The 17,970-nt window shown below is 43.8% G+C and overlaps 1 protein-coding gene across 1 annotated transcript in view; it reads left to right on the plus strand.

Annotated features, from left to right (window-relative positions):
* The first annotated feature begins 2,198 nt into the window (after positions 1 to 2,198).
* TFF2 (trefoil factor 2) overlaps positions 2,199 to 17,970 on the plus strand; it is a 74,187-nt gene continuing 58,415 nt past the window's right edge. The window contains exons 1-4 of the mRNA XM_073328423.1: positions 2,199 to 2,280; positions 5,072 to 5,218; positions 6,475 to 6,621; positions 10,355 to 10,501. Of these exons, the coding sequence (XP_073184524.1) occupies positions 2,199 to 2,280; positions 5,072 to 5,218; positions 6,475 to 6,621; positions 10,355 to 10,501 (523 nt within the window). The remainder of the gene's footprint in view (positions 2,281 to 5,071; positions 5,219 to 6,474; positions 6,622 to 10,354; positions 10,502 to 17,970) is intronic.

Here is a 17,970-nt window from a genome sequence, read left to right on the forward strand (position 1 = left end):
ACCTCAGCCTTTCTAAAAGGGGATGATGGGCAGATACCTACCCCTGAGATACTTTATAGAGGTGGTAATAAAGATGCGGCAGTGCTAGAGTGTGAGGTGTCAACGTAAGACATGCTGGAACAAATGGATAAAATAAAAGAGCAAGAAGTCATCTTGACTGGTTGGTGACTTGGCTGAGCTGCTAACAAAAATCTGTAATAGATAATGAAAATGAATTACTCTGTTAGTCGACTGGAAGGTAGCCAATGTTGTTGCTATTTTCAAACAGGTGCTTAGGGTGAGCCTGGGAACTACAGATCAGGGAGCCTTACTTCAGGACCAGGTACATTTAGTGAAAAAATAGAGAATTATAAAACACTTACATGATAGCTAGGGCCCTACCAAATTCACGGTCCATTTTGGTCAATTGCTCGGTCATAGGATTTTGAAAATTGCAAATTTCATTATTTCAGCTATTTAAATCTGAAATTTCACAGTGGTGTAATTATAGGGATCCTGACCCAAAAAGGAGTTGTGTGTGGGTCGCAAGGTTATTGTAGGGGAGGATGCGGTGCTGCTACCCTTACTTCTGCGCTGCTGCTGGTGGCTCTGCCTTCAGAGCTGGGCAGCTGGAGAGCGGCGGCTGCTGGCCGGGAGCCCAGCTCTAAAGGCAGAGCCACCTCCAGCAGCATTGCAGAAGTAAGGATGGCCTGGTATGGTATCGCCACCTTTACTTCTACACTGCTGCCTGCAGAGCCACTCTCAGCCCTCAGCCAGCAGCCGCCACCCTCTCGCCACCCAGCTCTGAAGGCAGCGGCGCAGAAGTAAGGATGGCATGGTATGGTATCACCACCCTTCCTTCCATGCTGCTGCCGCTGGGGCACTGCCTTCCGAGCTGAGAGCCCAGCCAACAGCCGCCGCTCTCTGGCTGCCCAGCTCTGAAGGCAGCACAGAAGTAAGGATAGCAATACTGTGACCCCCCCCACACACACACACAATATCTTTGCAACCCCCCTGCAACTCCCTTTTGGGTCAGGACCCCCAATTTCAGAAACGCTGGTCTTCCCCATGAAATTGTATAGTATAGGGTAAAAGCACACAAATGACCAGATTTCACAGTCCGTGACACGTTTTTCATGGACATGAATTTGGTAGGGCTCTAATGATAGCATAAAGAGAGGACCAGCAGCGTTTCTGTAAAGGAAAATTGTCTGGCTTACCTATTAGAATTCTTTTTAGGGTGTTAACAAATTAATGGATAAAGGAGAACCAGTAGCTGTAATTTGTTTGGACTAGAGCTGGTCAGGAATTTTCCAGGGAAACAGATTTTACTAGGAAAATGCCAATTTGTTGAAACAACGTTTGTGAAAACATATCAGTTTGAACAAACTCCTGACGAAACACAGGCTGGGCTGCTGGGGAATCTGGGCTCCCAGGATTCATGGCTGTGGGGCACCTCTGCCACATGGACTGCCTTGGAAGCAGTTACAGCAGGGTTTCCTGCCTCCATAGCTCTGGGGCAACCCCACTATGTGGAATGACTTGAGACTGGGGACTGTAGAGTTTCCAGGGTTTGTGGTTCCAGAGAAACCCTGCCATGTGGACTGTCCCAGATTCTGGGGCCTCAAGGCTTCCATGCTCCCTGCTGCAGCCGTGTAAGTGTAGACAACCCCATGTATCTCAGGGGTAACGCTGCGGAAGCCAACAAGGTTACACTGGTGTATAATTGATTTGAGGAAAAAAATCAGATCATATGTATCTACTAGGATTAAAACATGGTTTTCTCTCTAGCAAAGTTATAAAAATATGTTTTAAATGTCCACACAGAGAAGAAACTACACATTATAAGACAGCTTAGTCACAACCATGTTTATTACACAACCTTGCTTAAACATGGATATTTTTGCAGTGTAGATGGAGCAAAAAGATATACATGCAGTAGATGGATCATTGTCTGGAAAATGTAATCAAAATCTAGAAACTGATACAAGTCCTAGTCAAATCAATGGAAAGATTTCCGTTGGCTTTAATGGATAGAGCCCATACAAACTGATCCAAAGATCACTGAAGTCAGTAGGAGTCGTTCCATTGACTTCAATGAGCTTTTTGATTCATAGATATACCTGAGGATATGAAATGAGCCCCTTTAGATGTGAAAGATTTTCAAACTACATTCAAATTTTTCAGAAGAATCTGAAGGCTGAAGATTACAAAGTGAAATGGAAGAGAAGGGGGTTTGGTTACTGGCGGTGGTCCTGCTATTGGAATGCAGAATCCTGATTGAAGGAGGTGAAATACCAAGTAAGTACAATTAACATTTCATCCCAAGGTGATGATGTATGAGCCAATACAAAACTTCTATTGACTTCATATGATCATGGCTCATTCCCTACTCAAAGCAAGGTAATGTATCTATGGGAAATATGTCTTGGTTTCCAGTGTTCTCCCCCTACATCAGACTTTTGCTCTCTCTCAGAGATACTGGCTGCCAGATAGGCAACCATAGAATTTGTAGCTTCACCAATGGAAGTTCTAAGAAATGATCAAACCTTTCCTGAAGTAGAAACCGTCTCATGCACAGTAATTAGAAGCATTGTCAGGAAATGGTTATTAAATGGGCAGCCTCTGTCCCTTCTCAGTAGACCTCTCTCCCAAAATGTAGTTTCCCATTTCAGGCCAGGAAACCCAGGAGGTCACCCTCCAAGAGTTACACTCTGCATCTCCTCAAAAATGGTACCAGCGATCTCTCTAATCTGGCAGACAAAGACATACAAAGATCTAGTGGATGGAAATGAAGCTTGAAAAATTCAAACTGGAAATAAGGTGTGAATTCTGAAGAGTGAGGGTAATTAACCACTGTAAGATTTACCAAGGGATGCAGTAAATTTTGTATCACTTGCAGTCTTTTAAATCAAGCATAGCTGTCTAAGTGCTGCTCGTTACTGGGCTTTGATGAAGGGAGTAATAGGTGAAATTCTAGGGCTATGTTACGCAGAGGATTTTAATGGTACCTTTCGGCCATTCAGTCTGTGAATCTGTACATCTGTGAAGGCAAATCTTTGTCTTAGTTCCTAATGCAGAACAGACTTCAAATTTATTCTCTGGATTTTGATGACCACAGCGTATTTCAGGTGGCCATTTAAATTGAAACTACATAATTTTTAAGGATAGGGGACTAATGGCCATCCTTTATATTAACATTCCATTCATACATAGTTAATCCATTTTTAGAAATTGTTGGAGACAAACAGGTCATTAGTTTATTCATAGCCTTGTCTAATAACAACTTCTATTGATGTGTTTATAACCATCCATAACGCTAATCCCATTTCTAACATGCACATAATAGTTAGTATTAATTTATTAACACTTTATATGCCATGCATAAATGAAAACTGAATATCAAATAAGACCAGAATAATAAATATCCAGGAGTCCAGACAGGGCAATTCAACACACATAGTACAGAAAAACTCACTCTTAGCACCGCCTTCCCTTGCAGTGACTATCCCCAGACGAGCATAACTTTATAAACAACACTTAGCTTCCTTCTTTAACCAACAGTGTGTGGAAATCCTATGTCTTATGTTAGCCAACGGGATTTCAATATTGAGAAAGATGACTCCCAGTATTTCTCTTCAAGAATACCAGACTTACCCTTTGTCATAAAAATAAAGGGAAGGGTAACCACCTTTGTGTATTCAGTGCTATAAAATCCCTCCTGGCCAGAGGCAAAACCCTTTCACCTGTAAAGGGTTAAGAAGCTAAGATAACCTCCCTGGCACCTGACCAAAATGACCAATGAGGAGACAAGATACTTTCAAAGCTGGAGGTGGGGAAACAAAGGGTCTGTCTGTCTGTGTGGTGCTTTTGCCGGGAACAGATCAGGAATGCAGTCTCAGAAACTCTGTTAAGTTAGTAAGTCATCTAGCTAGAAATGCATTAGATTTCCTTTTGTTTAATGGTTGGTAAAATACTCGGTGCTGAATGGAATGTATAGTCCTGTTTTTTTGTCTTTTTGTAACTTAAGGTTTTGCCTAGAGGGATTCTCTATGTTTTGAATCTGATTACCCTGTAAGGTATTTACCATCCTGATTTTACAGAGGTGATTTTTATCTTTTCTTTAATTAAAATTCTTCTTTTAAGAACCTGAATGATTTTTCATTGTTCTTAAGATCCAAAGGTTTGGGTCTGTGTTCACCTGTACAAATTGGTGAGGATTTTCATCAAGCCTTCCCCAGGAAAGGTGGTATAGGGCTTGGGGGGATATTTTGTGGGAAGACGTCTCCAAGTCGGCTCTTACCCTGTTCTTTGTTTAACACGCTTGGTGGAGGCAGCATAGGGTTCAAGGACAAGGGAAAGTGTGTACCTTGGGGAAGTTTTTAACCTAAGCTGGTAAGAATAAGCTTAGGGGGTCTTTCATGCAGTTCTCCTCATCTGTACCCAGAGTTCAGAGTGGGGAAGGAACCTTGACACCCTTAGTGTGAGCTGTGTGACCAGGTAAACTACTCTGAACAGGAACTTTCCTGGGAAAACAGTGCTGTACGGGTTCCAGGCAGGAAAAAGAAGCAGCAGAGCTCTCATGCGGGCTGGATTTGGGATGCTGTTTCACATTTCTGCTGAATTAGGCCGTGTGTGCTCCGCTGCCGAGCCCAGTCACAGCAATGCTATGGGAGTGGAAGGGGCGAGCTCAGTACTGGCAGTTTAGGAGAAGGCGGATTAGACTGGAATGGAGGAGAGCATGATTACAACTCTCACCTCTACTGACTGCGGTGACATTCCTATGCACTAAAGTAATCAGAGCTGGGCACCCAACTCTTTAAGTGCCTCTTCAAAATCTCACTCTACAATGTAATAGTTCATCAGCTTTTACTTGTAAGAATTGAGATTTCATTTCACAATTTCCCAGTTTTTCTACTGTTAGGGGTGTTTAAATAGAGGGGATTCCAGATTGAAAGAGCGATAAATTTTAACTTCTGAAAGCATAGGAGATAAATGACACTGCCATGAAGATAAAAATTTGAATGAGCAGAGTACTGAAAACTAACCACAAACAGGAAAATACACAAAATCTTGGACTTGTCTTTAACAGGTACAGAGGAATGTGCTATGGACTCAATGGAAAGAAAGAACTGTGGTTATTCAGGCATTTCAGTAGAAGATTGCAAATCTAAAGGATGTTGTTTTGATGCAAAATACCCCGGTGTGCCCTGGTGTTTCTATCCTCACCTAAAAAAAGGTAACATACCTCTATGAAATGTGTATAACTATCCCATTACATGAATGTACAAAACTAATGGAAGTGGAGAATGATGCTTGTTTTCTCCCCGGCCTGCACTATACTTTGTGCGATGCTGGCAAATCCTTTTTTGACAGAACTTTATGGGCTCTTCCTTTATTTTCTTATCTTTCTCTCTTATACACACTCACAGTATCACACGCTCCCCAGTGTGTATCATCCTTAATTGGCTCCCTGTACTAGTCCTAATCCATTCTCATGTTTAGTGGACTATGTGTGCCTGACTCAAAATATCCGAGAGGATAATCTGTCAGGTTCCCGCTGGGGTGCCACCTGGATCTGGGGTGCCATTGAACCCTCTGACCCACCAGCTTGGGCTCCCACTCACACTGAGCTGCTGTGATAAGTTGTACTTTCACCAGCATTCACATTGCCATTCAGTCTGTGAATCTGTACTCCTTTGGAGGCAAATCTTTGTCAGAAACTGCCTTACTTCCTAATGCACAACCACAGTGTATTTCAGGTGGCGGCTTAAAATGAAACCACATCATTTTTAAGGATAGGGGACTAATGGTCATCCTTTATATTAACATTCCATTCATAAATGGTTTATAAAGGGTTAATGAATTACTAAGCGTTAATCCATTTTTGAGAAATTGTTGGAGCCAAAGAGGTCTGAACAGGAACTTTCCTGGGAAAACAGTGCTGTACGGGTTCCAGGCAGGAAAAAGAAGTGGCAGAGCTCTCATGCGGGCTGGATTTGGGATGCCGTTTCACATTTCTGCTGAATCAGGCTCTGTGTGTTCCACTGCAGAGCCCAGTCACAGCAATGCTACAGGAGCAGAAGGGGCAAGCTCAGTACTCGCAGTTTAGTGGAAGGTGGATTAGACTGGAATGGAGGAGAGCATGATTACAACTCTCACCTCTACTGACTGCGGTGACATTCCTATGCACTAAAGTAATCAGAGCTGGGCACCCAACTATCTAAGTGCCTCTTCAAAATCCTACTCTACAATATTATAGTTCATCAGGTTTTCCTTGTAAGAACTGAGATTTCATTTCACAATTTCCCAGTTTTTCTAATGGTAGGTGTTTAAATTGAGGGGATTCCAGATTAAAAGAGCTATAAATTTCAAATTCTGAAAGCATAGGAAATAAATGACACTGCCATTAAGCTAAAAAATGTGAACAAGCAGAGTACTGAAAACTAACCACAAACATGAAAATACAGATATCTTGGACTTTGTCTTTAACAGGTACAGATGAATGTTCTATGGACGTAAAAGAAAGAAAGAACTGTGGTTATTCAGGCATTTCAGTAAAAGATTGCAAATCTAAGGGATGTTGTTTTGATGCAAAATACCCAGGTGTGCCATGGTGTTTCTATCCTCTCCTGAAAAAAGGTAACATACTTCTATGAAATGTGTATAATTATCCCATTACTTGAATATACGAAACTAATGGAAGTGGAGAATGATGCTTGTTTTCTCCCCGGCCTGCATTATGTTTTGTGTGATGCTGGCAAATACCTTTTTGACAGAACTTCATGGGCTCTTCCTTTATTTCCTTATCTTTATCCCTTGTATACACTCACGGTATCACATGCAGCCCAGTGTGTTTCATCCTTAATTGGCTGTCTGTACTAGTCCTAGTCCAATCTCATCTTTAGTGGACCATGTGTGCTTGACTCAAAATAGCCAGTAGTGCGTAAAGTGGGGAGGGTACTGTGTCAGGTTCCCCCTGGGGTGCCACCTGGAACTGGGGTACCACCCAGCCCTCTGACCCACCAGCCTGGGCTCCCACTCATACTGTGCTGCTGTGATAAGTTGCAAAGTCCTCTAAGCTTGTACTTTCACCAGCATTCACATTGCCATTCAATCTGTGAATCTGTACTTCTGTGGAGACAAATCTTTGTCAGAAACTGCCTTACTTCCTAATACACAACCACAGCGTATTTCAGGTGGCGGCTTAAATCAAAACTACATAATTTTTAAGGATAGGGGACTAATGGCCATCCTTTTTATTAACATTCCATTCAAAAAGGGTTTATAAAAAATTAATAAATTACCAAGGGTTAATCTATTTTTATAAATTGTTGGAGACAAACATGTCATTAGTTTATTCATAGCCTTGTCTAATAACAACTTCTATTGATGTGTTTATAACCATCCATAACACTAATCCTATTTCTAAGATGATATCGCATAATATTGAGTATTCATTTATTAACACTTTATATGCCATGTATAAACGAAAACTGAATATAAAATAAGACCAGTATAACAAATGTCCAGGAGTCCAGTCAGGGCAATTCAACACACGTAGTACAGAAATACTTACTCTTAGCACTGCCTTCCCTTGCAGTGACTATCCCCAGAGGAGCATAACTTTATAAACCAACACTTTTAGCTTCCTTCTTTAACCAAGAGTGTATGGAAATCCTGTGTCTTACGTTAGCCAACGGGATTTCAATATTGAGAAAGATGATTCCCAGTATTTGTATTCAAGAATACCAGACTTAGCCTTAGTGTGAGCCGTGGGACCAGGTAAACTACTCTGAACAGGAACTTTCCTGGGAAAACAGTGCTGTACGGGTTCCAGGCAAGAAAAAGGAGCAGCAGAGCTCTCACGCGGGCTGGATTTGGGATGCCGTTTCATATTTCTGCTGAATTAGGCCGTGTGTGCTCCGCTGCCGAGCCCAGTCACAGCAATGCTATGGGACTGGAAGTGGCGAGCTCAGTACTCGCAGGTTAGTGGAAGGTGGATTAGACGGGAATAGAGGAGAGCATGATTACAACTCTCACCTCTACTGACTGCGGTGACATTCCTATGCACTAAAGCAATCAGAACTGGGCACCCAACTCTCCAAGGCCCTCTTCAAAATCCAACTCTACAACATTATAGTTTGTCAGCTTTGACTTGTAAGAACTGAGATTTCATTTCACAATTTCCCAGTTTTTCTACTGGTCGGGTGTTTAAATTGAGGGGATTCCAGATTGAAAGAGCTATAAATTTCAACTTCTGAAAGCAAAAAAGGTAACATACCTCTATGAAATGTGTATAACTATCCCATTACATGAATGTACAAAACTAATGGAAGTGGAGAATGATGCTTGTTTTCTCTCCGGCCTGCATTATGCTTTGTGTGATGCTGGCAAATACCTTTTTGACAGAACTTCATGGGCTCTTCCTTTATTTTCTTATCTTTCTCTCTTATACACACTCACAGTATCACACGCTGCTCAGTGTGTTTCATCCTTAATTGCTCCCTGTACTAGTCCTAGTCCATTCTTATGTTTAGTGGACCATATGTGCTTGAGTCAAAATATTCAATAATGTGCAACGTGCAGAGGAAACCCTTACTTACGGCATGAGCCAGCTCCCGTTAACATCAATAGGAAATTTCTTTTAATACACTTTAGATTAAAAATCTAAATCTTTTCTATGCACATTTCTATTGGAAAACATTTTGAGAATTTTTCGTGACCAGCTTTAATGCGAGCATCAAAGGTGTTCCCTGGTGCTTCATTCCCTACTCAAAGCCAGGCCATGTATCAATGGGCAATAATCTTGGTTTCCAATGTTCCTTCACTACATCAGACTTTTTTGCTCTCTCTTGGAGATACTGACTACCAAAAAGGCAACCATAGCATTTGTAGCTTCACTAATGAATGTTCTAAGAAATAATTTAACATTTTCTGAAGTAGAAACCGTCGCATTCCCAATAATTAGAAGCATCCTCAGGAAATTGTTATTAAATGGGCAGCCTCTGTCTCTCCTCAGTGAACCTCTCTCCAAAATGTAGGGTTTCCCATTTCAGGCCAGGAAACCCAGCAGGTCACCCTCCTAGCGTTACACTATCCATCTCCTGGAAAGTGGTACCAGAGATCTCACTAATCTGGCAGACAAAAGAATAGCAAGATCCAGTGGCTGGAAGTGAAGCTTGAAAAATTCATACTGGAAATAAGGTGTGAATTTTGAATACTGAGAGTAATTAACTAATATTTAAGGATAGTGGACTAATGGTCATCCTTTATATTAACATTGCATTCAAAAAGGGTTTATAAAAAATTAATAAATTACCAAGGGTTAATCCATTTTTATAAATTGTTGGAGCCCAACAGGTCATTAGTTTATTCATAGCCTTGGCTTATAACAACTTCTACTGATGTGTTTATAACCATCCATAAAACTAATCCCATTTCTCACATGCGCATAATAGCTATTAACACTTTATATGCCAGGCATAAATGAAAACTGAATATCAAATAAGACCAGAATAATAAATATCCAGGAGTCCAGTCAGGGCAATTCAACACACATAGTACAGAAAAACTCACTCTTAGCACTGCCTTCCCTTGCAGTGACTATCCCCAGAGGAGCATAACTTTATAAACCAACACCTTTAGCTTCCTTCTTTAACCAAGAGTGTGTGGAAATCCTGTGTCTTATGTTAGCCAACAGGATTTCAATATTGAGAAAGATGATTCCCAGTATTTGTCTTCAAGAATACCAGACTTAGCCGTCGTATGTGCCGTGGGGCCAGGTAAACTACTCTAAACAGGAACTTTCCTGGGAAAACAGTGCTGTACGGGTTCCAGGCAGGAAAAAGAAGTGGCAGAGCTCTCATGCGGGCTGGATTTGGGATGCTGTTTCACATTTCTGCGGAATCAGGCCATGTGTTCCACTGCCGAGCCCAGTCACAGCAATGCTATGGGAGTGGAAGGGATGAGCTCAATACTCATAGTTTAGTAGAAGGTGGATTAGACTGGAATGGAGGAGAGCATGATTACAACTCTCACCTCTACTTGACTGTGGTGACATTCCTATGCACTAAAGCAATCAGAGCTGGGCACCCAACTCTCTAAAGCCCTTTTCAAAATCTCACTCTACAATGTTATAGTTTGTCAGGTTTTACTTGTAAGAACTGAGATTTCATTTCACAATTTCACATTTTTTCTACTGGTAGGGGTGTTTAAATTGAGGGGATTCCATTTTGAGAGAGCTACGAATTTTAACTTCTGAAAGCATAGGAGATAAATGACACTGCTATTAAGCTAAAAATGTGAACGAGCAGAGTTCTGAAAACTAACCACAACCAGGAAAGTACAGATATCTTGTACTTTGCCTTAACAGGTGCAGGTGAATGTGCTATGGACGTGAAAGAAAGAAAGAACTGTGGTTATTCAGGCATTTCAGTGAAAGATTGTACATCTAAAGGATGTTGTTTTGATGCAAAATACCCAGGTGTGCCCTGGTGTTTCTATCCTCTCCTGAAAAAAGGTAACATACTTCTATGAAATGTGTATAATTATCCCATTACTTGAATATACAAAACTAATGGAAGTGGAGAATGATGCTTGTTTTCTCCCTGGCCTGCATTGTGCTTTGTGCGATGCTGGCAAATCCCTTTTTGACAGAACTTCATTCACTCTTACTTTATTTTCTTATCTTTCTCCCTTATATACACTCACGGTATCACATGCTGCCCAGTGTGTTTCATTCTTTATTGGCTCCCTGTACTAGTCCTAGTCCAATCTCATCTTTAGTGGACCATGTGTGCCTGACTCAAAATAGCCAGTAGTGCGTAAAGTGGAGAGGGTAGGTACTGTGTCAGGTTCCCCCTGGGGTGCCACCTGGAACTGGGGTACCACTGAGCCCTCTGACCCACCAGCTTGGGCTCCCACTCATACTGAGCTGCTGTGATAAGTTGCAAAGCCCTCCAAGCTTTTACCTTCACCAGCATTCACATTGCCATTCAGTCTGTGAATCTGTACTTCTGTGGAGACAAATCTTTGTCAGAAACGGCCTTACTTCCTAATGCACAAACACAGTGTATTTCAGGTGGTGGCTTAAAATGAAACCACATCATTTTTAAGGATAGGGGACTAATGGTCATCCTTTATATTAACATTCCATTCATAAATGGTTTATAAAGGGTTAATGAATTACTAAGCGTTAATCCATTTTTGAGAAATTGTTGGAGCCAAAGAGGTCTGAACAGGAACTTTCCTGGGAAAACAGTGCTGTACGGGTTCCAGGCAGGAAAAAGAAGTGGCAGAGCTCTCACGCAGGCTGGATTTGGGATGCCGTTTCACATTTCTACTGAATCAGGCTGTGTGTTCCACTACTGAGCCCAGTCACAGCAATGCTACGGGAGTGGAAGGGGCGAGCTCAGTACTCGCAGTTTAGTGGAAAATGGATTAGATTGGAGGATAATCCGAGAGGATAATCTGTCAGGTTCCCCCTGGGGTGCCACCTGGATCTGGGGTGCCATTGAACCCTCTGACCCACCAGCTTGGGCTCCCACTCACACTGAGCTGCTGTGATAAGTTGTACTTTCACGAGCATTCACATTGCCATTCAGTCTGTGAATCTGTACTCCTGTGGAGGCAAATCTTTGTCAGAAACTGCCTTACTTCCACTGAGCCCTCTGACCCACCAGCTTGGGCTCCCACTCATACTGAGCTGCTGTGATAGGTTGCAAACACTTTATATCCCACTGATGAATGATAACTTAATATCAAGTGAGACCAGAATAATAAAGATCCAGTAGTCCAGCCAGGGTAATTCAGCACACATAGTACAGAAAATCTCACTCTTAGCACTCCCTTCCTTTGAAGTGACTATCCCCAAACAAGCATAACTTTATAAACCAACTCTCTTAGCTTCCTTCTTTAACCAAGAGTGTGTGGAAATCCTGTGTTTTATGTTAGCCAATGGGATTTCAATATTGAGAAAGATGACTCCCAGTATTTGTCTTCAAAAATACCAAGCTTATTTTAATTTAACAAATTTAATTTAATTTAATTTAGATTAAAAATCTAAATGTTTTCCATGAACATTTTCATTGGAAAACACTTTGACAATTTTTTTTTACCAGCTTTACTGCTGGTTGGAAACTTGAAGGTAGGGAGGGGAATAGTAAAAAAGGGTAAATAAAATTCATGGTTTAGCATCAGAATAACTTTTCAACTAGTTTTAGTGATTTTTTCATCTTCATTAACCTGAAAAATAGAGAATATTTATTGTAGGGGCATCTCAGTTATCTCTTCCCTATGCAGATATATGCCCTGGTCTACACTAGGACTTTAGGTCGAATTTAGCAACGTTAAATCGATTTAAACCTGCACCCGTCCACACAGTGAAGCCCTTTATTTCGACTTAAAGGGCTCTTAAAATCGATTTCCTTACTCCACCCCTGACAAGTGGATTAGCGCTTAAATCGACGTTCCCAGCTCGAATTTGGGGTACTGTGGACACAATTCGATGGTATTGGCCTCCGGGAGCTATCCCAGAGTGCTCCATTCTGACCGCTCTGGACAGCACTCTCAACTCAGATGCACTGGCCAGGTAGACAGGAAAAGAACCGCGAACTTTTGAATCTCATTTCCTGTTTGGCCAGCGTGGCAAGCTGCAGGTGACCATGCAGAGCTCATCAGCACAGGTGACCATGATGGAGTCCCAGAATCGCAAAAGAGCTCCAGCATGGACCGAACGGGAGGTACGGGATCTGATCGCTGTTTGGGGAGAGGAATCCGTGCTATCAGAACTCCGTTCCAGTTTTCGAAATGCCAAAACCTTTGTGAAAATCTCCCAGGGCATGAAGGACAGAGGCCATAACAGGGACCCGAAGCAGTGCCGCGTGAAACTGAAGGAGCTGAGGCAAGCCTACCAGAAAACCAGAGAGGCGAACAGCCGGGTCAGAGCCCCAAACATGCCGCTTCTATGATGAGCTGCATGCCATTTTAGGGGGTTCAGCCACCACTACCCCAGCCGTGTTGTTTGACTCCTTCAATGGAGATGGAGGCAATACGGAAGCAGGTTTTGGGGACGAAGAAGATGATGATGATGAGGAAGTTGTAGATAGCTCACAGCAAGCAAGCGGAGAAACCGGTTTTCCCGACAGCCAGGAACTGTTTCTCACCCTAGACCTGGAGCCAGTACCCCCCGAACCCACCCAAGGCTGCCTCCTGGACCCAGCAGGCGGAGAAGGGACCTCTGGTGAGTGTACCTTTTAAAATGCTATACATGGTTTAAAAGCAAGCATGTGAAAGGATTACTTTGCCCTGGCATTTGCGGTTCTCCTAGATGTAGTCCTAAAGCCTTTGCAAAAGGTTTCTGGGGAGGGCAGCCTTATTTCGTCCTTCATGGTAGGACACTTTATCACTCCAGGCCAGTAACACATACTCGGGAATCACTGTAGAACAAAGCATTGCAGTGTATGTTTGCTGACATTCAACCAAAATCCGTTCTTTCTCTCTCTGTGTTATCCTCAGAAGAGTGAGATATAATTCATGGTCACCTGGTTGAAATAGGGTGCTTTTCTTCAGGGACACTCAGTATAGCCCATTCCTGCTGGGCTGTTTGCCTGTGGCTGAACAGAAATGTTCCCCGCTGTTAGCCACAGGGAGGGGGGAAGGTTGAGGGGGTAGTCACGCGGTGGGAGGAGGCAAAATGCGACCTTGTAACGAAAGCACATGTGCTATGTATGTAATGTTAACAGCAAGGTTTACCCTGAAAGAGTGTAGTGACTGTTTTATAAAATGTGTCTTTTTAAATACCGCTGTCCCTTTTTTTTTCTCCACCAGCTGCATGTGTTTCAATGATCACAGGATCTTCTCCTTCCCAGAGGCTAGTGAAGCTTAGAAAGAAAAAAAAACGCACTCGCGATGAAATGTTCTCCGAGCTCATGCTGTCCTCCCACACTGACAGAGCACAGACGAATGCGTGGAGGCAAATAATGTCAGAGTGCAGGAAAGCACAAAATGACCGGGAGGAGAGGTGGAGGGCTGAAGAGAGTAAGTGGCGGGCTGAAGAGAGTAAGTGGCGGGCTGAAGACAGGGCTGAAGCTCAAATGTGGCGGCAGCGTGATGAGAGGAGGCAGGATTCAATGCTGAGGCTGCTGCAGGACCAAACCAGAATGCTCCAGTGTATGGTTGAGCTGCAGCAAAGGCAGCTGGAGCACAGACTGCCACTGCTGCCCCTCTGTAACCAACCGCCCTCCTCCCCAAGTTCCATAGCCTCCACACCCAGACGCCCAAGAACGCGGTGGGGGGGCCTCCGGCCAACCAGCCACTCCACAACAGAGGATTGCCCAAAAAACAGAAGGCTGTCATTCAATAAATTTTAAAGTTGTAAACTTTTAAAGTGCTGTGCTTAAAGTGCTGTGTGGCATTTTCCTTCCCTCCTCCACCACCCCTCCTGGGATACCTTGGTAGTCATCTCCCTATTTGTGTGATGAATGAATAACGAATGCATGACTGTGAAGCAGCAATGACTTTATTGCCTCTGCAAGCGGTGATTAAAGGGAGGAGGGGAGGGTGGTTAGCTTACAGGGAAGTAGAGTGAACCAAGGGGCGGGGGGTTTCATCAAGGAGAAACAAACAGAACTTTCACACTGTAGCCTGGCCAGTCATGAAACTGGTTTTCAAAGCTTCTCTGATGCGTACCGCGCCCTCCTGAGCTCTTCTAACCGCCCTGGTGTCTGGCTGCGCGTAACCAGCAGCTAGGCGATTTGCCTCAACCTCCCACCCCGCCGTAAACGTCTCCCCCTTACTCTCACAGATATTGTGGAGCACACAGCAAGCAGTAATAACAGTGGGAATATTGGTTTCGCTGAGGTCTAAGCGAGTCAGTAAACTGCGCCAGCGTGCCTTTAAACGTCCAAATGCACATTCTACCACCATTCTGCACTTGCTCAGCCTGTAGTTGAACAGCTCCTGACCACTGTCCAGGCTGCCTGTGTATGGCTTCATGAGCCATGGCATTAAGGGGTAGGCTGGGTCCCCAAGGATACATATAGGCATTTCAACATCCCCAACAGTTATTTTCTGGTCTGGGAAGAAAGTCCCTTCCTGCAGCTTTTGAAACAGACCAGAGTTCCTGAAGATGCGAGCGTCATGCACCTTTCCCGGCCATCCCACGTTGATGTTGGTGAAACGTCCCTTGTGATCCACCAGAGCTTGCAGCACTATCGAAAAGTACCCCTTGCGGTTTATGTACTCGCCGGCTTGGTGCTCCAGTGCCAAGATAGGGATATGGGTTCCGTCTATAGCCCCACCACAGTTAGGGAATCCCATTGCAGCAAAGCCATCCACTATGACCTGCACATTTCCCAGGGTCACTACCCTTGATATCAGCAGATCTTTGATTGCGTGAGCTACTTGCATCACAGCAGCCCCCACAGTAGATTTGCCCACTCCAAATTGATTCCCAACTGACCGGTAGCTGTCTGGCGTTGCAAGCTTCCACAGGGCTATTGCCACTCGCTTCTCAACTGTGAGGGCTGCTCTCATCCTGGTATTCATGCGCTTCAGGGCAGGGGAAAGCAAGTCACAAAGTTCCATGAAAGTGCCCTTACGCATGCGAAAGTTTCGCAGCCACTGGGAATCGTCCCAGACCTACAACACTATGCGGTCCCACCAGTCTGTGCTTGTTTCCCGAGCCCAGAATCGGCGTTCCACAGCATGAACCTGCCCCATTAGCACCATGATGCATGCATTGGCAGGGCCCATGCTTTCAGAGAAATCTGTGTCCATGTCCTGATCGCTCACGGGACCGCGCTGACGTCGCCTCCTCGCCCGGTATCGCGTTGCCATGTTCTGGTGCTGCATATACTGCTGGATAATGCGTGTGGTGGTTGATGTGCTCCTAATTGCCAAAATGAGCTCAGCGGCCTCCATGCTTGCCTTGGTATGGCGTCCGCACAGAAAAAAGGCGCGGAACGATTGTCTGCTGTTGCTCTGACGGAGGGAGGGGCGACTGACGACACGGCTTACAGGGTTGGCTTCAGGGAGCTAAAATCAACAAAGGGTGTGCCTGTACATCAAGGAGTATTTCAGGCAGGACTGCACGGAGGGTTCCAATAAGAAATGGTGCACCAAAGTTATCGTTGTTATTGGAACAAGGAGGTTAGCCTGGCCTCTGATTGATACATGGCTAGATTAACCTCGCTGCGCCTTCTCTGTGACTGACTGCAGTGTGATCTAGACAGGGGAGGAGGAAAATGAGTACAAAACAAATCTGGTCTATTTCTTGTTCTGACCCACTCCATCTATCCTTTACATCTTTGGCTGGCAGCAGACAAAAAAGGCGCGAAATGATTGTCTGCCCTTGCTTTCACGGGGGGAGGGAGGGTGGGAACGGGGTCCTGACGATATGTACCCAGAACCACCCGCGACAATGTTTTAGCCCCATCAGGCATTGGGATATCAACCCAGAATTCCAATGGGCAGCGGAGACTGCGGGAACTGTGGGATAGCTACCCACAGTGCAACGCTCCGGAAGTCGACGCTTGCCTCGGTACTGTGGAAGCGCTCCGCCGAGTTAATGCACTTAATGCACTTAGAGCATTTTCTGTGGGGACACACACACTCGAATATATAAAACCGATTTAAAAAAAACCGACTTCTATAAATTCGACCTAATTTCGTAGTGTAGACATACCCATATGACATACATTTGTTTCATCTCCCTGTATTGGTTTATGTGCATATGATATATACTATTATTCTGCTGCTGGCTCTCTACAGCTAGGATCCTCTGTCATTCAGTAGCCATCAGCACAAATCTCACATGAAGGGCACAAAAAGCTGGTGCAGATTCCAGTTGTAGCATCCCAGCCTTTGTGCAATTTCTACTATCAGGGCCTCTGCTCTGATCTTACTCACCACCTCCTGGGTATAACCGAACTAAAGAAAAATAAAATCTTGACACACTCCTTCTATTAGACCAGCTGAACTCCTGTGTACAGTCAGCTGAGGATGTGCAGAAGGGGACCGTTGTGCTGAACAATTGCCTGATAGACACCTCTCAATTTGTCACAGCTTTGCTGCTTCAGGATTCAGAAAAAATACTTTTCATTGACCTGTGGACTTGATGGGAAAATCTGACCCTAAAATATTGGTTTTCCCTTTTTTTTCTACCCTCAGATTATTAAAGAAAATCTACCCCAGGAACTTACACCAGCAACTTCTCTGTCAATAGAACCATTGATGAAGGAATGTGTTTAAATCTTCTGATTTCTACTCTGTAATAATTTTGATTTCCAGGTCATTCCTGTCTTATACAATGACACAGTTAATTACTGGATGGGGTGGGGTTTGGGTACCAACTATTTTAAAAAAAAAAAAAATCCTCTTCACTGGTTTAGTACTGGGCAACTGTTTATCATTTTCAATAAATCCAAATAAAATTTATAACTGGTGTGTTGCATACCAGTTTGTTTTTAATGTTCCTAATGTTTCCTATTTCTTTCAAAATTATGTCCCTGATTCTCCACTTTGTTTGTGTTGCATAATAGGGAGTGGTGGCCTCAGAAAGCTGGCTGCCACTCCCTGATTCCTGACTGCTCACATCAGGAGAAGTTAGAACAGCAGAAGGCATGCTTCAACTTCTGCCTTTGGCACAAGCTAAGCTCACACCACTGTGGGAACCAGACATAGGTGGAGCCCCACTCCACTGGATCCCCATAATAAGAACATCAGAATGGCCACACTGGGTCAGACCAATGGTCCATCTAGCCCAGTATCCTGCCTTCTGACAGTAGCTGGTGCCAGGTGCCAGAACGGGGCAATTATTGAGTGATCCATCCCTTGTCATCCAATCGCCGCTTCTAGCGGTCAGAGATGTAAGGACACCTTGAGCATGGTTGTGTCCCTGACCATCTTGGCTAATAGCTACTGATGGACCTATCTTCCATGAACTTAGCTAATTCTTTTTTTAATACAGTTATAGTTTTGGCCTTCACA

This window comes from Lepidochelys kempii, chromosome 1, assembly GCF_965140265.1.
Source record: "Lepidochelys kempii isolate rLepKem1 chromosome 1, rLepKem1.hap2, whole genome shotgun sequence".
Taxonomy (NCBI): Eukaryota; Metazoa; Chordata; order Testudines; family Cheloniidae; genus Lepidochelys; species Lepidochelys kempii.